The 27,865-nt window shown below is 37.9% G+C and overlaps 1 protein-coding gene across 1 annotated transcript in view; it reads right to left on the bottom strand.

The window, feature by feature from the left end:
• Nucleotides 1-19,099, bottom strand: part of ppargc1b (peroxisome proliferator-activated receptor gamma, coactivator 1 beta) — a 100,126-nt gene extending 81,027 nt beyond the window's left edge. The window contains exon 1 of the mRNA XM_032554759.1: nt 18,986-19,099. Within this exon, the coding sequence (XP_032410650.1) occupies nt 18,986-19,066 (81 nt within the window). The 5' untranslated portion in view covers nt 19,067-19,099. The remainder of the gene's footprint in view (nt 1-18,985) is intronic.
• Between the last annotated feature and the right edge of the window lie 8,766 nt (nt 19,100-27,865).

Raw genomic sequence — 27,865 nt, 5'->3', positions numbered from 1 at the left:
CATCTGGTGACTGCAATGCTCAGCCATCTATTCATGCATATACACTCAAATGTAAGCAACACAAACAATACATAAACAGTGGAGTTTGCTATTTGCTTTAAATGATGGAATTATTTGTAGACAATTCACCAATTATTATTATTATTTTTTTTGTATCTATCTAAAATATTCAAAAGAATGTTAGTCTTCTACTGTTGATTTCGAAGATGTCCAACGGGTCCACATTCAGGTCCTGGCAATAATGCTGATGAACTAAACCAAGATTGCCATTCTGATGGGACAAGAACACAGAAGTGTATACACTGGGTGATCATTCAGTCTTCTTCGTGGGCAGTCTACAACAATATCAAACAATGTGGCAGTACTGCTACCCAAACACACAGCCCCAGGGGGAAGAAAGAAGACCTGAATATTAAACAGCACTGTTCAGTACTCTGAAATACAACCAGACCAGGAGAAACATGAATATCTAACTAGTGTGATTTCTGATGAGGAAACCAAAAGGAGCTCATTCATGTAAATAGCAGAAATGTAGAGCAAACATACAAGCTGGGGTGTAGAATTTGGTCTGGCTGATGTGTTCACATGCCCTTCAAAACGGGATTACGTCAATTTTTCCAGAGCAAATAAAGCACACCTACTTTGTAGCATAAATATCAACTGAAGAGGTACTGCCAAACATTCACACCCCATCCAAGGCACAACCAGGCTTAGGGGAGTACCTCATCAGCCTGCTTCACTCCTAAATAGCTGCAAAGAGCTGTTTAGGGCTTAACTAATTAACCTAGTTAAAACTACAGCAGAAATCACAACCATAAATGGCTACCTCTCAGTCTAAGCATCCGCTACAGCTAAAATGTGACTTTTCTAAGACTGATTACAGATTAGCTTTGTTTCCTGTTGAGAACAGAATGAAGTCATGCAAACCTTTTCTATTTATAATATATTTATACCTCGGAATATTGATTGCAGCTGTCTTTTATATAAAGAGTCAGTACAAAAAGTGATAGACTATGATCTCTCTCACCAATACATGTTTCTTAAGAGTTCAGAGTTGAATAAGTGAGTGAGTTCTCAGAAGGATTGTGTCCCTTGACTAAAATAATATGAGTCTATCTCTGCTTCACTATCTGCCTCACCTGCTCTGACTCTTTTGTCTACTTCCTCCTTCCCCTGCATTCCCCGGTCGTCTTCTTCCTAAAATCACCTGCAGAGGAATCGATAAGCTATCAGACCACGACAACTCGTAGACTCACTCCTGTCTCTTCGGCCTGTATTTCACGCTGTGTAAATTGGCTATCAGCCTGCCTGAGCCGGTATTTGTGCTCTTCTCTGACCAGGTGTGTGTGTGTGTGTTCACACGCAAGTGTGTGCTGTCAATTCAAATCCTACATTTGATTGACAAAATCTCTATCACTCACTCATGACTGCTTACCGGTCACAGTGAGGGGGCATGCATGTGTGTGTGTGTGTGTGTGTTTGTTGCCCCAGTATCTGAAACATGACTAACTGTTAATAGAGCAATATTCAAGCTGAGTGATAAAAAAAGATAGAGCAGGCTGCAGTGACATCAAAGCCAACAGGAATAAAAAACGCATTGAAAAGAGTAAAATGGGAAGGAAATAAAAGGAGGAAGGCAGTTGAAAAAAAGGTCACAGACTCCAGCAAGGAGTTCAGAACAGAGGAGCGATTATGGAGAGCCAAGAAGCACACAGAAAGAACACAAGTGAGGTGAACAAAAAATGGTGTGAAGGGTCTGTAATGACCGGATATGCAGCTGTATTTGTCCATAGTCCAACTTTACATTATGTGTAAGAAAATTTGCATAACCCTGCCAACTACCAAACAAGCAAATCACATGGATCTCTTCTACTGTGTGCTTGGGAAACCAAAACGCAGCACTGACCTTCAAGATGCATCACTTTAGAAACCATATTGTGGGTATCTGGTTAGTCCTCCAACCTGAATTAATAACATGGGTTCATGTCACATTTTCAGTCCCAATTCTACCATTTTCCAGATTCTCATTTTGTAAAATAATCAGTACTTTTATGGCTAACTTTTAAAGGTCAAATATAAAATGGTTGCAATGGGATAATGGTAGCCATTTTGACCTTTGCCAGGCTTTAAATATGGGACCTGCAAAAAAATATAGACTGGATGGACCGACGGAAATTCAGTGGTGTATGTTTTTAAAAAATGTTATGTTTTGGAAAGTCAGAGCATCAATGAGACCTACAAAATATAGAAGAGTGACAGCGCATCAAAAAGTCAACGAGTATAGATAAAAGTACACAACACCCGAAGGAGACATTTAGTCTACTAATGTGTGTCCATCCATCACCTCCACACAATTACCTGGTGCTGAAAGGTCCAAAGTTTGGATGGATCAGGGTTGGTTTCACTCTTTCCAGGCTGCTAGTTTATCCATATAAGCCTCCAATTTAGCTAACCTTTACTTCTTTGTACTGTGATGGTAACAAGCCTTAAAAGAGCAGGGCATTTTCATCCCAGGAAAAAAAAAACAGACAGTTGTGGATGTGAACAGCATGAATCTAGAAAATATATAATAAAAGCCTGTTTGTAAATATATTTTTTACAATATGCAACTGTAAATTATTAAATAAACATACATAAAAAGTTTACTTAAGATAAATAAAACCCCAGTCAGACAAATATGCCAATACCAAGAACAAAAATAAATCTAAAGCTGGAAAACTTTGGGATTATGTCAGTTTGTGAGATAAAGTTTGTTGGTTTTACAACGCTGAATGTAGACAAGTATGATGAATTTGTAGACGTAACTATTTATATATAAAATAGTAGTTAAGTGTTCACACCTAACATAACTGTGAAGAACCACCAGCCAAAATTGAAAGAGGACGAATTTCAGTTAATGTGACAATAAAATCAGCACAAACTGGTTTAATGTGCAGCTTTTCACTAAACTATTGAACTTTTTAAGATTAATTTATAACTAATTAGCACAAAGAATAAATTCACCAAAAACATTTCCATCCAGATACAAAGACACACTCACCAATAAAGTATGTGACTTACTACTCAACTGCCATTATAATAGTAATGTTCTTTATGTCAACAGTCCCGCATTGCAGCAAAACTGGGAACCACTGATAGAGAGCAAAAAAGGAAACAAAGGTGCTGAACTCCACAGTGTTGGATGTGCCCATATTTTCAGAGCGCAATCAACAAGATGCTTCTCATTTTTCTAATCTGTTGATGGAGATCGGATACTCTCCCAACTACTGACAGACTGAAGAGGTGAGAGAGGAGGTCTGGGCACATTAATATGTCAGAGTTGATTAGAAATCATTTCCTCATTAACTCAAACCTGATGCTCCCCAGAGGCTCGTCTCAATTTTCTGATAAATGTGATTAATACAAAAGTTAGAAGAAAGTTGCTTAATCTATCCGCGCTGCATCAACAGAGCAACAACGGATTTTCAAACTTTAAATTTGATTCATCTCACTTTCTTGTGTTAGCTGCATTGATTTTCAAAGTAAAGTTAAATCACAAAAGAAAATGTTTTCCTCTCTGGCTCAAAAAAGTCAGACCAACCTAAACATTTGCACAAAGTAAGATGCTGAGTGTTTGCATGCTTTAGTTGCAGTATGGTTTTTATAAAAACAGGACAAAGAATGCAGGTAAAACACTGAACATGTATTTATTTATTTTCAAGCTATTTATGGGGCATACATATAATGTGCAGTAGAGGAGTAACAGTATATGTACTTGCTTAGGCGATGTTCACATGAAGTCCAAAAAGAATAAGTCAGTCAATAGGAATCACGCAGAACAGGACTGGCATTGTAAGTATCAAAACAGATGACAGATTAGGCTGCTATCTAAAGCATTGTACCCCAAAGCATTTTAAGAATAGCTGGTGAGATGCAGAAGGTTGAATATCCACCACTTGTTTTTATTTAGCAGTGCTCAAGATGTGATACACCATGTGTCATGTAGTGGAAGCAGTGGTGTATTGTAAAGCCTTATAATTTAAATCTAATCTAAATCATTTATATTGGGCATCAATCCACCAAACTGTTTGCAGTAAAGTGTGGCAAAGTTTAACAAAGACAAAAAACACCAAAAAGGAATCACTGTTCCTGATGCACATCATCTGCTATTCAAGCAATGTCCGATCAGTTGTGAATGTGCCTTATAATTTATTGTCTGTTGTAACAGATAAAGGCAATAAAATGTAATAACAGATAATGGCTTTCAGTAGTTTACTACTTTATGTTTATTGACTTTGAATAAAAGTAATATGCACCTTTCTGATTTCAATCTGAACAATTTCACACTGGGCTCACTTGAGTATATTTAAGAATTACATTTTATTATTGAATATAACAACAATCATTTTATTAATTTTAGTTACAATGTTTTGTCCAAACTGTGACTGAAAGTTTCTGGATTTTATTAATGATACAGAATCCAGAAGCAGATCTGTACTTCCCAGCAGCAAATTTGGTTGTAGACACAATACTGTATGTGTGTAATGCCATATCACCATGGCACTGAACTGTGGTCACGCAATCCTAAGCGGCCTTTGGGATGTAGGTCAATGAGCAGCAGGCTGGTGAATGGCAGGAGGTGGAAATAAGTCATGCTCAAGACAGATATAAAATCATAATAAAGAAGTATGATTGCACAAAAAGGCGGGAAACGGATGGAAATTTCCAGAAGCAGGATGTCTGTTTAGCGGCAAACATGTACTCACATGTTAGACTTGGTATGAATGCTGACATGTGTGTGCCAATGAGGAAGTAAGCACAGCTATTAACAACCTCACCCACCTCTATCAGTGCCTCCATTCAGTGCAGGTAGACGCCTGCTTGCTTACAGCACACTCACACACACCTCTAAACTTTCCATCACTAAGCCCCAGAGAGCTTCCTGAGCCTATTACTGAAACTCCACTCTAATGTATTCATCATTAGAAATGATCAGAGATATTACATTAGATTATCATCAGAATGCATCACAAAATCAGAGTGATTCAATTTTGAATTTCTGCTGTGGTAATTTAATACATTCTGATGAGTTACAGCATTACTCTGCAATTTTTCTGTTATTCTTTTAACAAGCCCACATGGAGCTCTTTTAGTAATTACATCTGAACGCGTGATCGTCCACAAGTCTAAGTGTGTATGATGTGACAGAAAGGTGTGCACTTCGAAGCCAACAGATCTATTTATAACAGTCACTCCCTGCTGGATCACACACACTGAGGTAAAGAGAGACAATAATGTGCCTTTTATCTGAGGAAGCAACAAAGTTAAATCTAAAAATAAAATATATTTTAAAATGGAGTAAAGCACAGGGAGAAACACTAAGCTATAAGTGCAGGAGTGTGTGTGAAATACTGCACTGAACCATATCCAATAATGCTGCGCTGCTTGTAATAGGCTGTGTTTAAAGCAAACCATGGTTACCTGTGTTTGCAGAGGTGCATGATCATACCAGTCTATGCTTGCCTTCCCCTGGCTCACTGTTGCCACAGATATATGTCATGCTGGCACTCTTGCATGTGACTGTGTGTCCTTTTGTCCCTAAGGTCTGTTTCGCCATTCCATGGAAATTTCCTTTAACCTTTTCCCTCATTTACACCATTGCCCTTGAGAGATCTCTAAGTGCAACAAAAACTTTTTCTATCTCCCCTGTCTCTTTGTTGGGGGCAGTAAACGGTTCAGTAGAGATAAAACCAACTGCCATGGAGACCGTTTAGGTGTCCAAACTCCTAAAACATTGAGTAACATGATGAGTATTATCGCTGCTTCGACTACTCTATTAGCCTAGCCAAGACTACTTCTAAAAGTCTGTAATAATCTGTGAAATTACTAAAAGTCTCATCCCTGCTTTCCTTTCACAACACAAATGCTGTAAAATTCCAAATCAAGTTTTAAGTCATGTTGTGGCTTGCACAAAATAGTCTTTGCAGTAGTTAGGCACACTAGAGTAATGTGTTCTTTGACAATAGACTACACTGGTAAACAAATCTACCAAACTGGTTTCAATGTTTGAACTGGGACCAGTAACATTTTAACTTCTGTTTTTACTGTTTCCCATGACAAAGGTACCTCAGCAAAGCCACAGGAAAGGCAAACTTTCAGTAGGAGCATAACTCATTAATGAAGACCAACAACCAATCAAAAATGTTCTTAAACATGTGTTCAAGGAACCAAAAGATGTCTTCTGGTGGAGTCGTGGTATAGTTATTAGTGTCAGACATACTGGTCTGAGTACTTCAAAAACACATACAAACATTTCTCAGGTTTATAGAGAATGGTACGAAAAAGAGAAAACAGCAAATATGTTGACCAAAACCCCTTGTTGATGTCAGAGTCAAAGAAATTGAGCAAGCCATTTTTAAAAGTTGAAGAAAGACAGCATTAGCTTAAACAGTTACTCTTTACAACCAAAGTATAAGGAATCCTATGTCTGACCACAACAATCAGGAAGCTAGTTGCAGCAACAGTAGACCTGAGCAGGTGGCACTTATTGATTTAATCACAGTCAAAACTGGACTGCTGAAAATTAGCAGAAAATGTTGCTTGGCCGATGAGTCTAAATTTCAAGTGAGACAGTCAGGCAGTAAGGTCACAAATTTGCATAAGCTATATAAAGTCATGAGTTCATCAAGGTTCAGTTTAAAAGTGGTTGTGTTGTGGTGTGTTTTAATTTAAGGAATCTCTTTTAATCTCTGATTTTGAGAGACCCTCTGCAAGAAAGACTTATGTACTCTCTGCAAATAATCTTGTAATCACAGTTAATGTTGCAATACATTTTATAGCTTTAAATGTTTCCTTCCACAAGCACACAACATTTCTGCATTTTTGAGCAATGCTATTTCTAGCATTGTGTCGGTGCGACCACAAGCAGAGTAAAGGAAATACTACAGGGAGTGCAACATATGCACTGATGTTGCATCACTGCCTCCTCAGCTCTGGGTGGCATTACCCCAGGAAGCACCATGTAATCCCTGAAGTTGTGGAGCATGGGTCATAATCTTACACATTAATCCAGGAGGATGAGTGGATTATTTGGAGGGAAGAGACGCAGTGGTTTATCAGTTTTGTCTGCAAGTATGTTCCGTTATTTGCTTGTCACGTTTCCTACCCAGCAAGATTAAACCTTCTCTTTTATATTCCACTCATTTCAGGTTTTGAAAAGAGATATAACACTGGGTATGGGTCTTTCTCCCTTAAAATAAGGCATTTCCTATGTGGCTGCCCCCATGATAAATCAGGCAGCGGTGGAAGAGAGCTTTAAAGAATTAGGGCATCCAGCGAGTTCTTGCCTCACTACAAAGCCCTGAGCAGCAGGGTGAGATTGAATTCCCCCTGTACCAACCCCTTCACACCTCCATCAGGTGATGTGGACATTTACTGTGTGTCTATCTGAGTGTACAAGGGATGACAGCTGCACTTCTTATGTTGACACTATCAATATAGCCACCATGGCAGTTGTGATGAATACAAATTACCAACAAAGGTTAGGAAAGGACACGTAGAACACAAGTGAATATCATTGAAAAGTTTGTTTTATTCATTGCAAACAGAGTAATCCATTTGAAATGTTTATTCTTGGGTGATTTTGATTGTTATGGTGTAGAGCTACTGAAGGCCAAAAGCCAGCTTCTCAAAACTTCAAATATTACACCAGTCCAATCATTTTTTTAAGATAATTTTTGTTCATTGGGCCACTTAGGACCTTTTCTGGACACCTTAAAAGTCTGACTTACAGACTTTAGTCAGCTTAAGAATATGTTTACTGGCTAATTAAGTACAGTGGTCATGGCTAGTACAGCAGGAATTGGTCTATTTGGCAGTGTGAGCAGAAGCCAAGTCCTGCAGGCATATGAAATTAGTATCTCTATAAACCTTATTTATAGAGATGCTAAAGTCAATTTCTTGACTGTAGACAGTAAAGTCATCTGAAAAAAGAATATTGCACCACTGAGCATCAATCTAATTCTTTTTCTCATTGGCTCAGGCAAGATTCTTTTGGCATTACCTCTGATTTGACAGTGATATGGATATGGTAGAGTTATCCCAGAGTGGGCTATGCTTCACAATCCTTTGCAACTTTTCCTACCACAGTTTTTCCTTCTACTCAACTTTCCACCAAAACACACTGAACAACGAGCTTCTTTAGTAATGACCTCTTGTGGCTTACCCTCCTCATGAAAGTGTCAGTTACTGACTATCGGATAACTGTCCAGTCAGAAGTCTTTCCAAAAATTGTGTAGTTCGAAAAATTTGTAAAATCCATTTTTTGGTGATCTAATGTTAAAAATTTAACATTTTCAGCTGCAATTATCAAATTATCAAATTATTTCCACTTAAATTTACCAATTTGTGGTCCTAAGTATGAATACAAATATAGATTCAAATAAAAACATCAGAAAGGAGTTGATTGAAGGGAAAGCAGCTTCTGAGGTTGTGGCAAAGCTTGCAGAAAGTGGACATGTCGATATGCCATGAGTCAGAGAGCGTCTACCTTCCTCCAAAGCCTTCAAACCATATGTAAGCTGAATAATTATTTAATTAATATATGGAAAGCAATTAACGCATATAAACATATATTTTTAGTAAATGTTTAGCTTTGCGAGATGGCAAAGTGTTATAAATGTAATACAATGTAAGATATTGAGTGGGTGAGGTTTTATAGTCAGGGTTTTGTCTAATAAATGTCTAATTAGCCATTTATGAGCCAATTCAGCATCAAATACTAGTACAAAATACCTAATGACTGCCTGGGGCCTACAGTGACAGGAGAAAGCAGCAAAAAGATTTATTCAAAGAAGTTTCTCAATGACTTTAGCGACTGATAAATTACTCAAATTGTTGTAATTTGACTCACTGATGAATCAGGGTCTTTGCAGGGGAAAAGCTCTATCAGATCCAACCGAGAGGCTTAACCAGCTCACCAGTGTTAAACGGTGTGTAAAAGATGATTTAACAATAAAACACTGAATATGTTTAAACCCTCGGAGGTGGATTTCAATGTGCCATAAAGATAAAAAGCATAAATTTGAAGAATAATCAGCAGCATGAGGAAATGGAGAGAGGGGATACCAGTGAATCACAACACTAACTGAAAAAGCTTGGACTGAGTGCAAAAGATGAGATGGAGGAGAAATTTACATCTTCACATCCCACTCCGGTTTGAGTCACAGCGGCAACAACATGCAACACGGCGACAGTTTGAATAGATTTTCATATAAATTAAGGTGGAAAAATGCAATAAGGAATTCCTAATAGGATCTGAATTCCCCTCGAGTCTCAGTCATGTTAGATTTTTTTTTCTGCTTACCTGATTTCTCCAGCATCTTTCCTTTTGCTGCTTACTGCAATACCTAACAGAAAGCCACTGTGTGAAATTCTGCTGCATGGAAATTGGATTTCAGAGATTCATCCATAGATCCACGTTTCTTACAGGTTGCAAAATAAGAAATGCAACCTGTTATACTCCACTTCCCTTCTACAAATAGCATTTATTGGATCATGAGAAAGCTCAGTGCTCAAACTATCAATTGAAATAGGCAGTTCCACTAACACAAGGTCCTTCAAATGAAAGTGAACCTTGTGGTGATGGGGGGCGCAGCTTGACATGCATTCAAGCGAAGCAGGAACAAAACTCATGTTGATTTGATTAAACCTAAAGCAATAATGTACAGCTCCACTTTGCCCTGAACCATGCAGGTCTGTAAGCCTTTGCTAGCACCGTTTATCCCTGTTTGGAAACTGGACTAAAGGTTAACACTGCCCAAGAGCCTTACTGTGTTCTGTTATGGGATACCAAAGACAAAGCCACATGATTAGAAGAAGAAACTGCATCTGATCTTGACAGATGGATAGACCGTATCAGTCTTCCAGGACTGCCAGCAAAGACTTAATGAGTCTGGCTCTTTAGCAATAATCATACCACTTCTGCACATTAAAACTGTATCCATCAAGGCCTAATGAAATCTACTTTGCTATGTTTTAATTAGCATGGGTGATTTGTTGCATCTAACCAACACCTTCTGATTACTCCCCTGCAAAATTAGGATCACATGAGATTAGGTTATAGGTAAAACTTTCCAAAACCATTGTGGACAAAAATTGAAGGCAATCATACAACAAACTTGACAAGCAACATTTAATTTTCCATCGTTGTGTTTAAAAAAGTCACAAACACAGTTATGGAAACAGGAAGAGCAAGATCTAATGATTCTATAGCTATATTTTGTAGCATTCACTTGAAGTAGGTCGTAGTAAATTGTTTTCACAATATGACTCAATATGACAAAGTCTAGAGTCTGGACTTTGACTGAGTTATTGCAACACCTGGAGTCACGTCATTTGGGCTGTGCTGATGCAGATGTGCGGCTGTGTTTGAAATCATTGTCCTCCCAAAACCGCTGGCTATTTAGTGGTGAACGGACTGGTGGTCAGTTAATCAACTGCATTTGATTTGGATCACCTGGCTGATGTATACTTCATGAAATCTTTTGGACGTAGCAAATCTGTACTGGATCTTTACTCAACGACTGATGTATCGTGACTAAAATTGTAAGAAAAATCAAATGCTAATCATGTTTCTTGATGTCCAGCTTGGAGTGCAGTTATTAGAAAATACTCTGCAGTTTTTGTCACATATTTACAAGAACACTATCAATGGCGTAAAACAGTGTACGCAATGGTGCAAAGTTGAGACATGCCAAGATGTCATGTTACAAAACAACTTGGTTAATGCATTGCCGAAAAGTTAATAAACAGTTAGCTAGCTGTTTTCCCTAATAAGGTAAAATCAGTTATTAAAACTCTAAGTTAAGCTATTCTGAGTTGGATCAATTTACTGTACCAATACATTTTCAGTGATACTCAAATCTGAGTGGTGACCTAAGTTACCAGAAAAACTGACAATGCAAATCATGACAAAAAAAGTATCTTAGATGAATGAGAAAAAGAACAAAGAGTTACTGCGATTATAGAGACGACACAATTATAATCTGAATTCAGAGACAGAAGTCCAGATTTAATCAGAGATTGCATGATCTAACTGAGAGTATGCCTGCATGAATTTTTGCTGTGGTGCCAAGAAAGTCTGAGTGAGCAGCTGATGAATCACCACCTAATTAATTATTGAACACCCCCTCCACCAACCTGCCTCTGCTAGCATGGTAGCTAGCAACAGTCAAACATGTGATGGGCTGAGAGATCCCTTCAACACACACACAGGGTTTAGTAGCGTGGTTAACGGGAGCATGGGCCCCTGGTGTCTCAGCAGGAAGCCTGATGAACCTCAGAGGGATTTCAGAGGAAACAAACATATTCCCAACGCCATCACAGACTAACACAGACCCAAAGGGAATTAGCCAAACATCAACACACTTTCATCCCTGACAAAAACTAGGTGATTCTTATCAGGTGCAAAGCACCATAATGGGGTACTTTAAAAAGACCAGTGACTATTTTAATACTACTAAGCTGTGAATCTGACACCTGGGCAACAATTCACCTAAACTTTCTCATTTTACTTTTGTACTTTATGTCAGGCGGACATATTGTTCTGTCTCCAACAAGGTGGATACTCCACCAGCTGCAGCCTTAATTGCATCATCCCCAGCTATATTAAAATATTTAAAAGACAAAACAAGTCAGCTTATGTCATATTGGACACTGTTTCCACACAATTGTGTGATTATATCCAAGTGCTGCTCGTGATGTGAGCAGCACATAGTGACAGAAGGGACAGGTGAGTCACCGCGGGGCTGCAGGCTGAACACATTGCACTGCAGCACTGCACATCACGACTCGCACAGACAAGAGAGGAACAGCAAGAGAGCTAATGGCACGGAATTGGGAATAAAACACAGGATGGTGGACACAAACACACCAAAAGTAAATGCAGCGGAGACACAGCAAAAAGCCTAAATCACTGAAAAGTAAAGAAACAACTCAGGATAGAATATATATTGAACACTGTCAGTAACGTCTGTATCAAAGATATCCATCACACCTGGGAGGATCCTTAATGCCTTGATATCTATACTCGTCTGTCTGCTGTCTGTGCTGAGCCTTCACTCCTCAGTCACCAACTAGTTTAAGGCATATTTATCAGTCTACACAAAGAAGGTGATGTGCCAGCTGGCTTTCTGCCCCCATTCGGCTGTAAGTAACAAATCAAATAGAATTTTATATCCAAATTAAATCACAAAGATCTTATATAAATCTTTCATCGAATTGTTTTGTGTATTAGTATCATCTTGTTCCTATAATCATACAGAAGCATAGAAAAACAAAGAATGAACACATTAGAAGCTCGTTTTTAATTGGCTGGAATTAGAAGTAAAGTCTGCTTGAGCTCAAGACAACATTTACATCCACAGATGCTCCAGGGTTGCTGAATGAGGTTGGTGGCTGACTTCAAGATTAATAAAATTTCTTACATTGGCAGACTCAAATATATATCCAATAACATTTTCCAACATTTCAAAAGAAACCATTTGCCTGTCTAGACCTTCCATAAATTATGAAAAATCAGAATGCTGAATTTCCAATTGGGCAATGAGGTAAAGGACAATTATGTTTTGAGGGGGATCTTACCAAACCTAGATTCACTCCAATTTAAAATATAATTTGATGCAATTTTAGAACTCAGTAATCCTACTTTATATAATTTTTTTCAATTCACAATTGGTGAATTTATTTTGTTTGTTAAAAAAACATTCTCAATGGAACAACAAGTCAGAGTGCTTTGCTTGGCATCTACAAAGCACTCCTACTTCGGTTAAGATCCACATAAGTAAGACTAGTTTAACTGGTTTCAGAACATATTTTGGTGGAACCCAGAGGGCAAAACCACTGAATAGGTGCTTTAAGTATCTTAAATTAGTATGGATTTACCAAAAATAATAAACATATTCAATAAGAACTCAGGTTTTGATGTGGCAAATCAAAAATAAAGGGCATCTTATAAATGTAAGCTACTGTTAAAGGAACTGTATTTTTTAGATGTTTACTACAAAATACATAATCAAGAATGACTTATTGACAACATTCCAAAGATTTCTTTGTCTGAAGTTTAATTTTTGCATTGCAACTTTAAGCCAACACAATTACAAAACAAGGCAAGTTTGTCACTATTCAAAGAAAGGGCAACTGAAAGTGCTTTAAAAGCACACAACGCATCATTAAAATTCAATTTTGTAAGTATGCAGGAAAGTATTTTAAAAGTCCACAATGTCTATAGATATAAATGTGACTATGGTTTTCAAATATCCAAAGAACATCAAAATACTTTGACAAAAAATGCTTCTCACAACTTTATGGTGCTGTTTAATGAATGATGGTTGGCCTACTGTATGGTGATCAAAGAGGCAGCAAGTGCTTCTGAGTTCACCTTCTTTTTACTGGAAAATAACACGTGTGCGCTGAACGCGCATGTGATTTTCTCAGTAGTGAAGCGAGTTTGCCCAACCGGTGGTTTGAACAGCAGAGTGAACTGGACGTGACAAGGCTAATATTTTACCAGCATGTGTCCCGTAGCCGGTTGTGTCCTGTCAAAGCAAGATGTGTTGCTGATGGTAAGTCGGACTGATCTCCGCCAAAATCCCCCTCTACCCCTGTTGAGAGGGCTGAGAGCGACCCTCGACACCCGGTCAGTTATAAGCCCTGAGAGAGGTCTGAGAAGCTTTCTGTGATCTAAAGCGACTTCTCTGTGGGTCCGGTCAGGTCAACGGAAACAGAAAAGTTTTAAATACATCATGTTGTCTTTGCATTAAACCTCCAGAGAAGCAGCCGGTTTGCAAGTCCAAAAACATACTGTTATCCTGTAAAACCATAACACATTTAAAACTTAGATTACACAGTAGTTCTTCCAGTAACTTTTGTCATAGGATAATAATGTTAATGTTTTGATGTTGTTAAGTTTACATGAGCATTAGCATAATTATCCTGTAGTGTGCTGGCGCTATGAACTACAGTTGTTAAGCTATGAATGTGTCTGTTACGCAGTTGAGTGCAGGCTTGCTAATCAAACAGACAAACTGTGCATTAAACACATAAATACAATAAGAAAATATAGTGGGGGGTTGTTTATACTGTTACTATATATAAATTCAATGATGTTGCGAATTTTTCTAGAATTTTGCCAAAATTGTTACACAAATGCAGCAATACTTTACTAAAGATTTGTATGAAGTGACAATTTAACACTGTCTGATGCCTGTAGGTAACTGTGTTTATATGTAATAACAAATGGGGATGATCTGGTCATTTGAAAGTAGCTTGGGATGAAAATAGAATAGAATAGATAGTAGTAATTTCCCTGCTGGGATGAATAAAGTACTTCTATTCTATTCTATTATACTTTCTTGCCCCACAGTGAGGAAATTCAGCAAAATACATAAAGGAAAAATCATAACTTTTAGTTATCCTGTAGTTGAGTGCAGGTTTACTCATCATTAAAAGAAGAGGAAGAGATTTTGCAAAAAAGATTTCAAACCAACACTTCCAGAATCATCTTGGGAATTTCATAATCTTAATAGGCTGCAAGGTATAACTGTGAACTTGGGCCTGTTTCTGCCTTTACTTTAATATATGCAGTGTTACTAAGAATCTACTTGTTCTCTCTGTGATAAAAAGCAAAACACACTGACATCAGCAGAAGCATCTGCAGGAACATGTCATCAAAAACATTGTGATTTTGCAAGACAAATGTTTGAAATGCCAATGTTGTAGCAACTTTAAGAAACTATTCCTTTCAACCAGAGGCAACAGCATATTTTGTGTAAGACTAATCTCTAATTGTCATATTATGACAGAGAAATGAGCAAATACTCCAAACTTGACTATATCGTGATATAATAAACAGATATAGGCCTAAACAACATTTAGGAGTTGTCTCCTAAATGTGTCATTTAGGAGACAACTCAAGAGAAATAACTTTGGGGAGTTTGAATTCTGCAAATATTGCCAGAGAAAATCCTAAAATAAAAAGCAAAAACCTAAGTTTGTTGGAAAGCCAATTCCTGTCTACGTTTGTAGAAATAGAATCTAAGCCCAAACAGCAATTTATTTTGATATATGTGGAGGTGCATGTGCGAAACAGACAGGAAGAGAAAAAATGAGGCAAACTGTGCCATGCTTGTTTATGTGTGTATGTGTGAGAGAAAACTAAAGAGACAGCGAGACAAGGAAGCAGTCACATGTTAGGAGGAAGTAGAGAAGAGGAGGGAGGCGAGACAGCCCATCCCTCCTCTACGTCACGGTGACGCCTCCGTCCGCCCCTCCCTCCACTACAACTCACATGACTGCAGCAGGGCAGTTCTGTAACACCAGTCACGAGGATAGAGTACTACAATAACCAGCCGGCAGGGGCAAGTGTGCCTTTTACAAGCACAACCCAAATACACACACACAGCAACGGGGAGTAAAAGAAAGCCATAAGTCCGCCTTAATAACCAGTAGTAAATATTAACATATAATGTGCCGTTTGCACTACAAATAACCTTATCAGACTGAACATAAAGAAAGGACTTCACACTGCGATACAGTGCACAGTTTGATTCCGTTTCTGACTCAAGTTTATCTTCTCTCTTCCGTGCCAGTCAAGGACTTAGCAGCAATCCAGCATTAAAAGCCTCAGAGCAAAGCGTCGGTTAGACGTAACAGCATGCCTATTTCCATCTGAGCACTTTTCTCCCTCGCAGTTGTCCCATTTACATTCCACATCCACATCTTTATTGGATCTGCACAGCATGGATATACTTTTGTTTTATAGTCACATTTTCCGAATCGAAATGTGTATTAGGTGTCTTGTGCATTATTTTTCCCCCTTGTGCTCAGCATGATATGCATTGCCAACTCCCTTCTGCTGGTTAACTGATGTTTGATTGTGTGGGTTTGTAAGGCAGAGGTGATTTTTGAGCAGAAATGATTTGGTACACCACTTTTTGACTCTTTCAGGGAATTTTATTCACAACTGTGGTAACCTGATACACAATGGTGTTTTGTCATTTGGCCGTTAAGGCTCATCGCCAAGGGAGTCACTTCAATTTGGGGAGGGACAAGGACAAAGACAACAAAACTTGTATCATATACACCGTGAATATGTCTTTTATTCCAATTTTACATAACCAGTCAGTGGGAAAATAATTATATCAGAATATTGTTGATTAATGTGGCATTAGTAATAGTGACTGCTAGTAATAGAGATATAATTTTGTACTGCTCTTTTTCCATGGTCATGATATCCCCACTATGGTCCCTGAGCTTTAGACTCTTGGTCAATAAAATCTAGATTTGGTACAGATATAAGCTATCAGTTCATTGAGCCAAATACCCACCCATCAGGGCAAAACATTATGACCAGCAAGGCCCCTCTTGATGTAATTTCTTCCAGATTTGCACTTGTAGAGATTAAAATTATTTCCAGTTTTTCATTGCAATCTATCTCAACCTGTTGTTTATTTATTTCAAAAGGGGACAATGAATATTATATAATATATAAGAGTTAGCTATAGTCTCTCAGGGTACAATCATTAAAAATACAATACATGTCAGTGCAATACAGACAAGTTAACAAGCTTCTTCTATCAAAACAGAAAATAATAATGATGTATAAAAAGCATTTTTTTAACTAAAAAAACATATCAAATTACAAATTTAACAAGAATAAAAAGCGACTGGATGGAGAACATATGTGAACATCAATTTTAAATTATTTCCACAATTTTTAATTTCGATTTAGGTCTTATCTTTGACTGGGCCATTCTAGGCCATGAGTATATTCAAGCCATTCCATTTTAGCTAAGATGTGTTTATGTGTTTAGAGTAATGTTCCATCTGGAAGATGAACCTTAATTCCTGTTTTCAGCTTTTTGCATAAAAAGCACAATTGCCTAATTTTAGCTCCTTCCATTGTCCCATCAACTTTGCTTTTCTCTCCCTGCTATACAAAAGCATGATGCTGCCATCACCGTGTTTCATAGCTCACTACTATTCAGTCCTTGGACCACTTCTTATATTTACAGATCCATGCAAAGCAGGAAGGCTGCAGTTTCTGACACAATTTGACTGTCACACGCTTGCCCTTATGAAACTCACTCAAATTCTTACGCTTGTCCATTTTTCTGACTTTGAGGAGAAACTTTTCATCCACTTATTGGCAACATGATGAGGAAAAAAATCTGAATAATTTACAATGCTAATTGGTGTTTGTACCTCATAAGGATTATTGGAAAGCAGTTTGAATGCATAAAACATGAAATATGATAGGCTACAAAATATTGCAGTGTTTTGGAATAGAGATATTGCATACGCTGATAATGCGTGATGACTTTGATTCAATTAATTGTTGCAAAACCAATTTAAAGAGCTAAATATGTGATCAATTCCAGTGAGAATACATGAATAGTATAGCTCAGTTATGTGTAACATAATGTTCTGCAAATATAACAGACATTGTTTTGCATCTCCCTTTAATATGCATAACATTGAGATGGCTCACATCCACAGTATGTGTTAGGTGTAGGCACATGTCACTGCTGCGGCTTATAAATAGTCCACAGTCTCCCTACATCCCTCCACGCACTGATTTCAACCTGCTAGGGCTGCCAATCAGCTGTGACAGACCTCCCTTCTTCCCCCACTTCACCAACAGCAACGCCGATACCTCCAACCCACACACACAGCGCATCAGATGCCGCGATGACCCTGCATCATCCAGAGCAAAAACAATCACCGCAATGCAATTATGTCACGCTGCGCTGCGGATCCTGGATTGACAATGACAGACCCCTGAGGGGGTCTTTTCCTGCAGACTGCCTGCTAGGAGATTAATCTTCGTGTGTTGCGACTTTAAATTAAGAATCAGCAAATCTTCGCTGATTTCCTGACATAACTGACCCCTTTATAGCGCAGCCCCCCGCGACCCTCCTCACCCATACATAAAATCGGTAAACGATAATCACACTTTCAGGTAAACTGTCCAAGAATCGCTCAGATTACAGTCAGTTTTTCAGCCAGACGCGTTTTGTAATCGTTTCGATTACGGAAACCATTACGAAAACGTAAAACCGCATCAACGTTCCCAGCTGACTCGGAACTCTGCTCTTCTTCGTTTTGGAGATACAAAGTCTAATAACCATAATAATGAGATGTCCATGAACGCATCGTGGGAAAGGTGTTGCTCAACTTTGGAGAACTCCGACCAGCATGCATAGATCCGCTGGAGATCCAAAGATCCTCCAGCGCTCTAAGCCCGCCGTGTCGAGGCAATCAGCTTAATAATGAAGTAGATACATACCATTACACAGAATTAATGTGTTGCAATGCCACAACAAGGGACCTCTTCAAAACATTTCATTAGTGTTAAAAAGAAAACAAGGAACGCAAACACATGGATTAGGCACACACAAGTTCGACTTTCTTCACACACATTAAAAAAATAAACAGTCCAGAACCCAATTAATACGTCAATATATCACAATAATCCACCGGCTTCGTCCACGCATGAAGAGGCGCACCACGTGTTCCGAGTCCCCGGCACTGAAATTAAAACTTCCCTCAAGAATGCGTCTAAAGTTTCCAAAGCGCCTCTCTGCATACCAAATAATCCCGGCCGAGCAGCAGCACACCGGCTGCTTTCCGCCTCCAGGTCTAACACCAAAACAATCCATTTTCATTCATTGAATTCCCCTATTGCCGATGGCTGATGACATTTCCTCCAAGACACGTGAAAGCCAGACATCAAGTCATTGTAGTCCACACACACATAGACGCTCACGCACGCACGCATGCAGACCGAGAAGCCGGCTTGCACTGTGCCGGGGAGATGCTGCTGAGCAGCCCAGAGAGAGGCTCCCATCAGCCGGGCACAGCGTGCACCAGAGCCGGCGACGTGCAGAGACGCGCCCCGCTCTGCAAAGCCCGGCGTCCCGTGTGTCCTCCAAGGCTGGGGTCTTACCTGGCTGCCGGAGTTTTCTGTCAGGTAACTGAAGACAAAGGACGAGAGTTCCTCATCTAATAGTGGAGCGCAGTCCGCCATCTTCTAGTGAATGAGGAGCTGCGGAGTCAGAGAGTGGAGTATAGGAGGAGGAGGAGTGAGAGCGGGCCGTCTGTAGGGGGCGCATCTATTTACTCGTGGAGACAAACATACACATTAAAAGACATGCGGCTCTTCAAAAGCGGTCTCCGGGGAGCACCAGGGGGTCGATGCTTGGATTCCCGCAGCTAAATCAGGACTGCTTCACTGCAATGTCACTGCCCTATATGCTTAATAAAGATCTGTTTATAGAAATAGATAGACATATTCTCAGAAGAAAGCAAAATTTCTGCAACATAGTCAACAGTTTACAGCAGTTCAAATGTGTTGATATATTTTTGATGTAGCTGAGAAAAACTCAGAGAAATTAGAAACACGCCATGCAATCCTTTCATATATTTTTGTTGAACTAGTAGATGAATTATATTTCAAACATGCAAATACATCTCATCCATAGTTTCAGTTTTGGGGCTTCACTTTTAAAGTTTATTGTTGTTATTGTAGAATGACCTGTTCTGTTTTTTCCTTGTATATTTATAGAGTTTCAGCAATGTCCAGCATCACCACACATGAATTAGACCTAACATTATGACCGGCTGCTTAATAGTGGGTTGGTTTCTCCTTTGCTGCTAAAATAGCCCTGACTAGGGCAGCTGTGGCTACTATCCAGTAGATTGCCACCATTAGCATGTGAATGTGTGTGTGTGAATCGGGTCTTCTGGATTGAAAAAGTGCTATACAAGTACAAGCCATTTAGCATTAACTTCTTGAGCAATTTGAGCGCACTACACAAGCCAGCCTTTGCTCCCAATGTGCATTATGACCAAGACATCAGTCCTCTATGCTATTTTGACTGATGTTTTCCACTGCAGTATCACCCTATAAGGGCTGCAGTTTTGTAGATACTCTGACCAAGTCGTTCAGGCCTGGTCAAAGTCACTCAAATCTTCACACTTATCAATTTTTACTCCTTATAACAAATCACCATTTAGGACAAAGCGTTCCATTGCAGTACAATAAGGAAAATGTGATCAGTTTCATTCACTTCAACTCTTAGTGGTCATAATGTTATGCCTGATCTTTGAATACATGACATCAAACACAAGTGTAATCTTGGCATTAAAACTAAGAATAAAAATGAACGCCAAACTAATATGCATTCATTAAGGACATTGTTTTGTAACCACAGAAAAGAAAAACACAAAATGTGGGGACATGTATTGTACAGTTAAAAACTCTTGAAACATTCTGCTTTTGTCTCAGATCCACAGCTATAAGTGGCAAAATCCTCTTGCTGTTGCTGGGAAACAGCAACATCGACGCCTGTCAGTTGTCTATTCCAACACAGCTGATGTTCTGCGAAACCATTCTAACCGGGTACCGTTTTTCTTCCACACACACGGTTTTGTATATATTTATATATTTGTATTGATTCATATAGTGACAGCCCCTTTTTCCACATATTTACTGTGTCCCGTCCTGCATGAGCGCATTGGTTTCCTGCTAACAATAGCTTTTTTCTCATCAAAACCTCTACAATGTTCTCAGACGAGCAATATTAATGCTAACATTAAATTACACTTACATTGAGTCTATTTATTAATCAGGTGGCCTCTGAAAGCAGTTGGTAACACCAGCTTTTATTTCATACTACACTTTTCAGAATTCTCTGTGAAATAAATTGAAAAACAATTGAAGCAATCCTTCTGCTTCATAATTATATGCTGATTTGTGTTGACCTATCAGATAAAATCCATATGAAAACACTGTACATTGTTGTTGATGGTGGTTGTAACATAACAAAAGGTGAATGAGTTCAAAGGGTATGAATACTTTTGCAAGGGACTATGCTAAACTGTTTGAAACGCAATTTAAGACTTTGTTCTGCAATAATGTTTTATTTTTATGAGCCATTTGTTTATAATCTGATAATAAAAGGAATGTTATTCAACCTTGTTTTTTGAAAGTCAGCATGACTTTGTTTTATTGGCCTGAATTAACCGGCTTTACCTAGCTTTCAACCTGACACCTAGCCTGAAGCAAAATAGCACGCTTGAGTAAATCTCGTCTTTACTGCACACAGTCAGTGGTAATTGGATGACTTAATTCTTTACAGTTTCCTCTGGCAGTTTGTTGACAGGCTTCTGCACACAGAGACACTTCTAAACAATATAGTTTAGACACAATTCTCTTCTTTGCAATTAGAGGCAAACTTACATCTTAATTCTTTATGGCTGTATCATCAGTGGATGAGCACAATATTTTTTAAGTTCATTCCAGCACATGCCTTAACTTAATCCAAAGACTTTTCACTTGATAATAGACAGTCAGATCCAGGTAATGTTGAATCTGCTCTGTCAGTAGATTTCCAGAGTTTCTGAACTCATAACAGCCTTTCTATTTTCCATATGAATGCATCTGACAGTGCACATTCATAACCCGAGCAGATGCAAATATGTTAATTATACCACAAAAACACAAAGTTTTCTTCATACAGATGCAGAAACTAGAAACAAATCTGTTGCCTTATTAGTACTAGTAAAAGCAATTATCTAAACTAGGCCAGCTCCTTGGATGCAGTCAGAATGAATCCAGTTGTACATTCCCACTACACACTCGTTACTGTTACATTTTTACTATGCGTTTCTGAAATTGCGTCAGATCCAGATGCAGAGCAAAACAGAATGGAAAATACAGCTCAGCATTTGTTTGCTGGCATCAGTAGCTATGTATTATTGCAGTAAGTAGCTTTGCTGGAAGGCAAGTTTGTGTTTTGTTGTTGGTCAGGGGGAAAAAAGTAGCTATGTAATGCAGTTTTCCTTAAAATGTTCGAGGAAAAATTATTGCATTGGACAGATTCCCAATTATCCAAACCATCATGAAGCAGATAAATCCCTTTGTAGAAAGGTGTTGCAGAATTAGATCTTAAAAAGAAAATGGTGCAACTCCTTTGGGCCTGAAAAAAGAAAATGAGGATCAGCTCAGGTAAAGGTAGCAGGCATTGCTTTCTGTAAAATCAATCAAACTCATTTTAGACATAATTTGTCAGCTGTAGGATATCATGTCTTAGTTGTATTTATTTATTTTGCTATTTTATTGTCTAATCCAAACAATCTTTGACACACATGCCTTTGATGACATCACACAATATATAAGACAAAGGATGAGACCTCCTCTATGGAAGTGTCAATTTGTATCTTGTTTTTTATTTTTCTCTCCTTGCTCAAAGACAGAAAAAAAATGGTACAATTTCTGGCTGCACCAACATGTTGGAGCTGTAGATGAGAACATTTACTAGTATTACAATAAAACATGTATTTAAATAGACAAAAAAAAAGACTAAGAACAAATTTCTTATTTACAAATGTGGCCTGGCAGAAGGAAAGTTCTTCTTAGTGGGGCTAAGAGGGACTGTAAAGCAAGACAAAATTTAAAATGACACAAATTACACAATAAAAAAGACAAAACCAATAAATGAAATACAACATTCACAAAAACATGACATGTTTTTGTGTCATGTAAGGGCGATTAAATAGTGGAGCAGACAAAGAGTGTAAGAATGGATAAAGACAGCTTGGTGAAGAGGACAAGGGTTGACTGGAATGGTCAGATTTAATTATTAAAGACCATCAATGATTATTCTGAGTCAAACTGCTAGAATAACTCCATGAAGGGTAATGAGTTTTATCAACAGGACTTTTTAAGTCCCAAAAATGTTTCCTGCATGTTTGCTGGATCAACAACTACTTCTGTAGAAAATGATTACCTGGCAGACAGATTTACTGAGCCTGGTACCACCAGTTAACACCTCCACACATGCATCTGAGAGAGAAAGAGAGAAGCACAATTTGACAAGTACTCATTTTGGAAGCTGTGAATATATGCTGAAGTACAAGTTGATAGACAGTTTCAAATAGAGTATATTTGGGGGCAATAGACTGTTACTTGCAAGAGACAGATGGGTTTCATACATACACTATATATTATGGCAACTTGGCAGAACTTATTTCCAAACAACATATTAACTAACAGTGTCAGTTTTGAAAACAAAGGAAACAAGCTTAAGCATAATATTTGTCATGTTGCTTCACACAATATTAATTAAATCAGTGCCGAGACTTTATAAGTTGAGTCAAGTGGCAGATTAAAAAACTTATCAAATTTCATTTTGCTTCAACACAAGAGTAAAAATAGCTCTTTATGTCTTTGATTTTGATGTTTTCTCCTTAGCAGAAACCAACTGAAAGGTTTTAGTAGCTAAAGGTTAATTTGGCAGGTACAGTATTTAGGTCATAACACCAAAGCATGAGTCACTGCGAGTGAATGGCTGGAAAGACTTATCAACTTACATGAAAGAGGCACGAGGATCATGTTTTACAACCATGGGAGCAGGAAATACTACCTTCTCCTTATGCACAGGGAATTACAAATGATGTTTTTTTTTTGTTTTTTTTACCAAAGGCATTGATATACAAGTATCTTTTGGGTGTGATGTAGTAATGCTGCCTCATTAACATCCTCATCATGAAGGAGAAACTCATTAACTTGCAGTTAAGGTTGTCTGAATACCAGTTCATCTCAAGAAATGAGAATATCATTGAGAAGATAATTATTTTCAGTAAATTTTATTTTAATATGTTTATTTCAGAATAAAATTAGTTTTACACATAGTGATATAGTAAATACAAAAAATGCTTAATACTGTTGGTGATTATGACTCACACCTGATGAAAACTCAAAATTCAGTTTATGAAAAAGTAGAAAGCTGCAGAAGCCCAAAAGAAATTTGATACTAATATAGAAATGCTATGTATGTAATGTACTTTACAGTGCATGTAGATGTGGCCGAGTTTCACCCAATTTCCTCTGGCTGAAGCACACCTGAGAGACACAGCAGGACAATGATCTGAAAAACACAAGCAGGTCCACCAAAGTTAAAGATTTGTAGTGGCCTGGTCAAAGTCTGACTGAAATGCTGTGCCGGATTAGGTTGAGTTGCTTTTTCACCAGGATAAATGAAATTTGAAAACTTCATCTGATTTACTTGGTGTTAGTGTTTGATGTTCAACTCGTTTCATAGTGTGAAACATTTAAATGTGACAAGAAGGAATGCACATATTTTTCTTTAGAATATCTCAAAAAGGTGTCTGTTGTCAAAAAGGGCTACATGAACTAAAATAATCTTTGCTGATTTTGAAGCATTTTAAGATCAAAACTTAAGAAATGGAAATTTTGTGCAGTACAGGTCTGTTCAGCTTTGTAAGCATTGAAGTCCTTTTGGGTCTTTGGAGAAGAGGGGCTTGCATGGTTCAAGTATTGCCAGTAAAGGTGACATAAACAGGAATTTTTGTTGATGTAAAGTTTTTTCTCAACTCATAACTTACACAGAATGCATTTTCAGTGCTTCACTGAAATAATGAGGCCTTTAAACATACAAGTCTAATGGCACCACAGTTAGGCTTAACACCTGGAAGTTCTAACAAAGTGAAGGTATGGCAGACAGTGAGAATCAGAGGCATTTAGTGGTAGGTTTTATTCATGGCTACATATTTTTATCTTATATTGTTGTGTAACTGCAGTAAAGGACCCAAAGCCAACAGCAATTTTATTTTAATGTATAGCATTACTCATTCCTCATCTGATTTCAACACCCACCAGCTTACACATTACACCACATACTCTTCCTTTTTCTTTTGGGCCCGAAAAAGAGAAGTAGCAAGGCTTTAAGAATTGATTACTCCAACGACAGAAACAATGTAAATATGAAAACACAAATAGTAAGGGAGTCACATTAGACATAATGTGTTAGGTTTGCTTCAGGAGAACTAAACTAATGATATAAGTCATAACAACTGGTTAAAATAGCAACAACTGTAATTTCTTCTTCAGGGTGTTTTGTCGGTAGTGTTTTAAAGAAGCCACCATAGCTGAAATGCCAACAAAGTACTCTAAATCAAGTTCTGGTGATGCCTGGTTCTAATATTACTGCATTTTGGTGTCATTAAAGAGCATGTCTCCAGTCAACTCCTGGACCCTGAAACACAGCCAAGGAGCTCAAAGACAAAGTAACCTTCAGCTTCAAAACATCTAGAGCATGTACAGCAGCATAACTAAATTGGTATTCTTAAAGATGGAGAGGAAGAGAGAGGAACTAAACTGCAATGAGATCTCTTTTACTTAAAGGGGATGTATTATGCAAAATTCACATTTTGCATGTTTTTGTACTTTCATTTGGGTATCCACTGCTCCTAAAAACAGCCCAAGTGCTTAAAAAAACCCACCCAGCTGATTTTTAGTTATAAGTTAATGTTTCTCTTGTCTAGATCAGTTTCCAGTTTCAATGAGGAGTTTCATAAACCTCTGGAATGTAACGCCACAAATCAGTAAGCACTGCCTGTCACCTAGAAACCCAGCAAAGCCCAACCTGTTACCTAGCAACCCAAGTTGAGCTCCAGTACATTTGGTCAGCTGGTTTACCACTGTACGGACTGTACATTGGCTGCTGGAAAAGACAAGTGTTTGTTGTTGGTCTGCCATAGAGAAACCACTTACTGGATTCTTGTTGGTTGTGCAGGAAGCTCCACGTCTGCTTTTCAAAGATGTACAGTTTTATAATTGGATCTGTTTATAGCCATTTTTGTGTAAACATTGAGTTGGGGGGGACAGCCGCAGCTTATTTAAATTTAAAGTGACAAGAGGCACTACAAGACAGCTCATTCTGAGAGGAGGTCAAAACAGGCAGAACTGAGCAGATTAAAATCTCATTATCTAAGGATCTTTTTGGTGCAAAAAATGTAGTGAACATGCTTCGTCCATATCTATCCAAATCAGGTCAAGGAAGCATGGGTCACTTTTAAGAGCATACCACAAATAACTCAGAACTACGTTTTTAAGTTTTCTGTGTACAAAATGACTAAACGGGAACTAGAATGGGCAGTGAGACCCTAACACTTACAGGAGTTTTACACAACAAATGTCATGCTGTCTCAATCAAAGCTCATGATCTGAGGTCAGGCTGTCATTGAGCTGGGCTGGCAATGTGAGGCGGTTCTTTAGATAACTGATGTATTTTATTGAAGCCGGCTTTCTAGCTGCACTCAAGCCTATGTTGTTAGCTGCTCCTGTGCCTTAATGTGCAAATGAGAAGATAACAGTGAACTCCTGAACTTTTTAATGTCACTGAAACAGTCAGACTGACCTCAAATAGCTTTAGGGGTAATTGGACATTCCAGAGGCTACACCTTCATACTAAGAAGGTGTAGCCTGATAAAGGATTTTATTAAAATTAGCTATTTATTTCTTTTAAATAATGCATGCATGCACAATTTCAAATGCTTCACAATTTTGTACTCTACTAAACAATGTATGCTTGTACACCCTTTTACTATTTGTTCATGCAAATGGTCAGTGTTTTGATCATAAAAACATCTCTAAAGAAACCTAAAAACCTTTTATGAAACCTACCAAAAACAGGTGTTTGAGGACTCACAGCGGACATTTTGAATTAATAGGACAATAAATCAAAGTATTTTTTCAAATGGTTTGTACCCTTTTCTTTTGGTAGACATAACTGTTGATGGAACTAGTGCTAATATTAAGTTTTGTTCTTTGTTTTCAAGAATTTACTTTTGACTGACAAAATTTCTGCAGGTTTCACCCACTCAAATTTAAGAGTTTATAAGATCTTCTTAAAGTTGTTATGAATTCAACTTAATAGGACAGAAATGTACAAAAAATTGCACATTTTAGACAGCAGTAATGCCAAGCTTTTTTTTTTCTTTTTTTTTGCATAGAATGAATGTAGCATTGTACGGGTTGACAACAGAAGTGAGCCAGTAGGAAAAACAAACGTCATCCAGAAAACTTACACTTACAAATAATAGATGTAAAAAGACAGCTAGTAAAGAAATGTTAGGAGCTAGTTAGCAGTAGTCTTAACCACCTAGAGTCACAGAACGCAATGAGGATGTCTGTGCATGGCTCAAAAAAGTTCCACAAGAAATATTAACTACATAGAATATATGAGATAAAATTTAAAACTAAAGACCTGTGATTATGTACGGCCAAAAAAAGATGTTTTTTAAAATGGATTTAAGACATTTTAAATCCTTAATTTTAGATACATTCATTTAATATTCTAATGATACCCAGACACTGGAGTGCTTTTCACATGTAGCTGTTCCTCTTTCCAAGGGAGAGTTCTGCTGCCATTACCTATGTGCATTGTATTAGGCTTTCCTCTCCTGAAGAAGCGTATTACTCTGTACTTCTTTGTGTACGTAAACATTTGTAAATTTTAGATTAACAAGTGTTATAATCCGTAGGACTTTCAATATGTTTATTTTGAAGTTTGGTTTCATCCTTTTACTCTTTGAAATTTATAAAGTCGTATTCATTGTTTCTGATTGAAGCAGTCCCCATTCTCCTGTATGTGCTCTGTTTAATTACTTCCTGTTTTCCTTTTCCCACATATACACAAAGAGTTGTCTTTTTGTATATGTGAGATTTTGGACTTCTGCTAAGTCATGTCCTGTTATATTTATTATGTCCCTATGTTTTATTTTTCTGTTAATCTATTTTGTAGTTTCCTCCAGTTCTCTTCAGCTCCTTGCATTCAGTAGTTTCTCCAAATGTGAGTCCAAGCTGCAGTAAAGTTAAATCCAATCTACAGAAGAGCCAATAATTATTGTAACTTAGCAAAAAAAAGGTAAATGGCTTTTAAACTTCCTACTTGTGGTGTTAATTTATGATTACAAATGATCACTTCTGATCATTGCTGGAAAAGAGCTAAGGCTGGAGACA

Source organism: Xiphophorus hellerii, chromosome 23 (genome assembly GCF_003331165.1).
Source record: "Xiphophorus hellerii strain 12219 chromosome 23, Xiphophorus_hellerii-4.1, whole genome shotgun sequence".
In the NCBI taxonomy this organism is placed as follows: Eukaryota; Metazoa; Chordata; class Actinopteri; order Cyprinodontiformes; family Poeciliidae; genus Xiphophorus; species Xiphophorus hellerii.
Note: the sequence above shows the minus strand (reverse complement) of the source record. Positions and strands in the feature narration are given on the sequence as shown.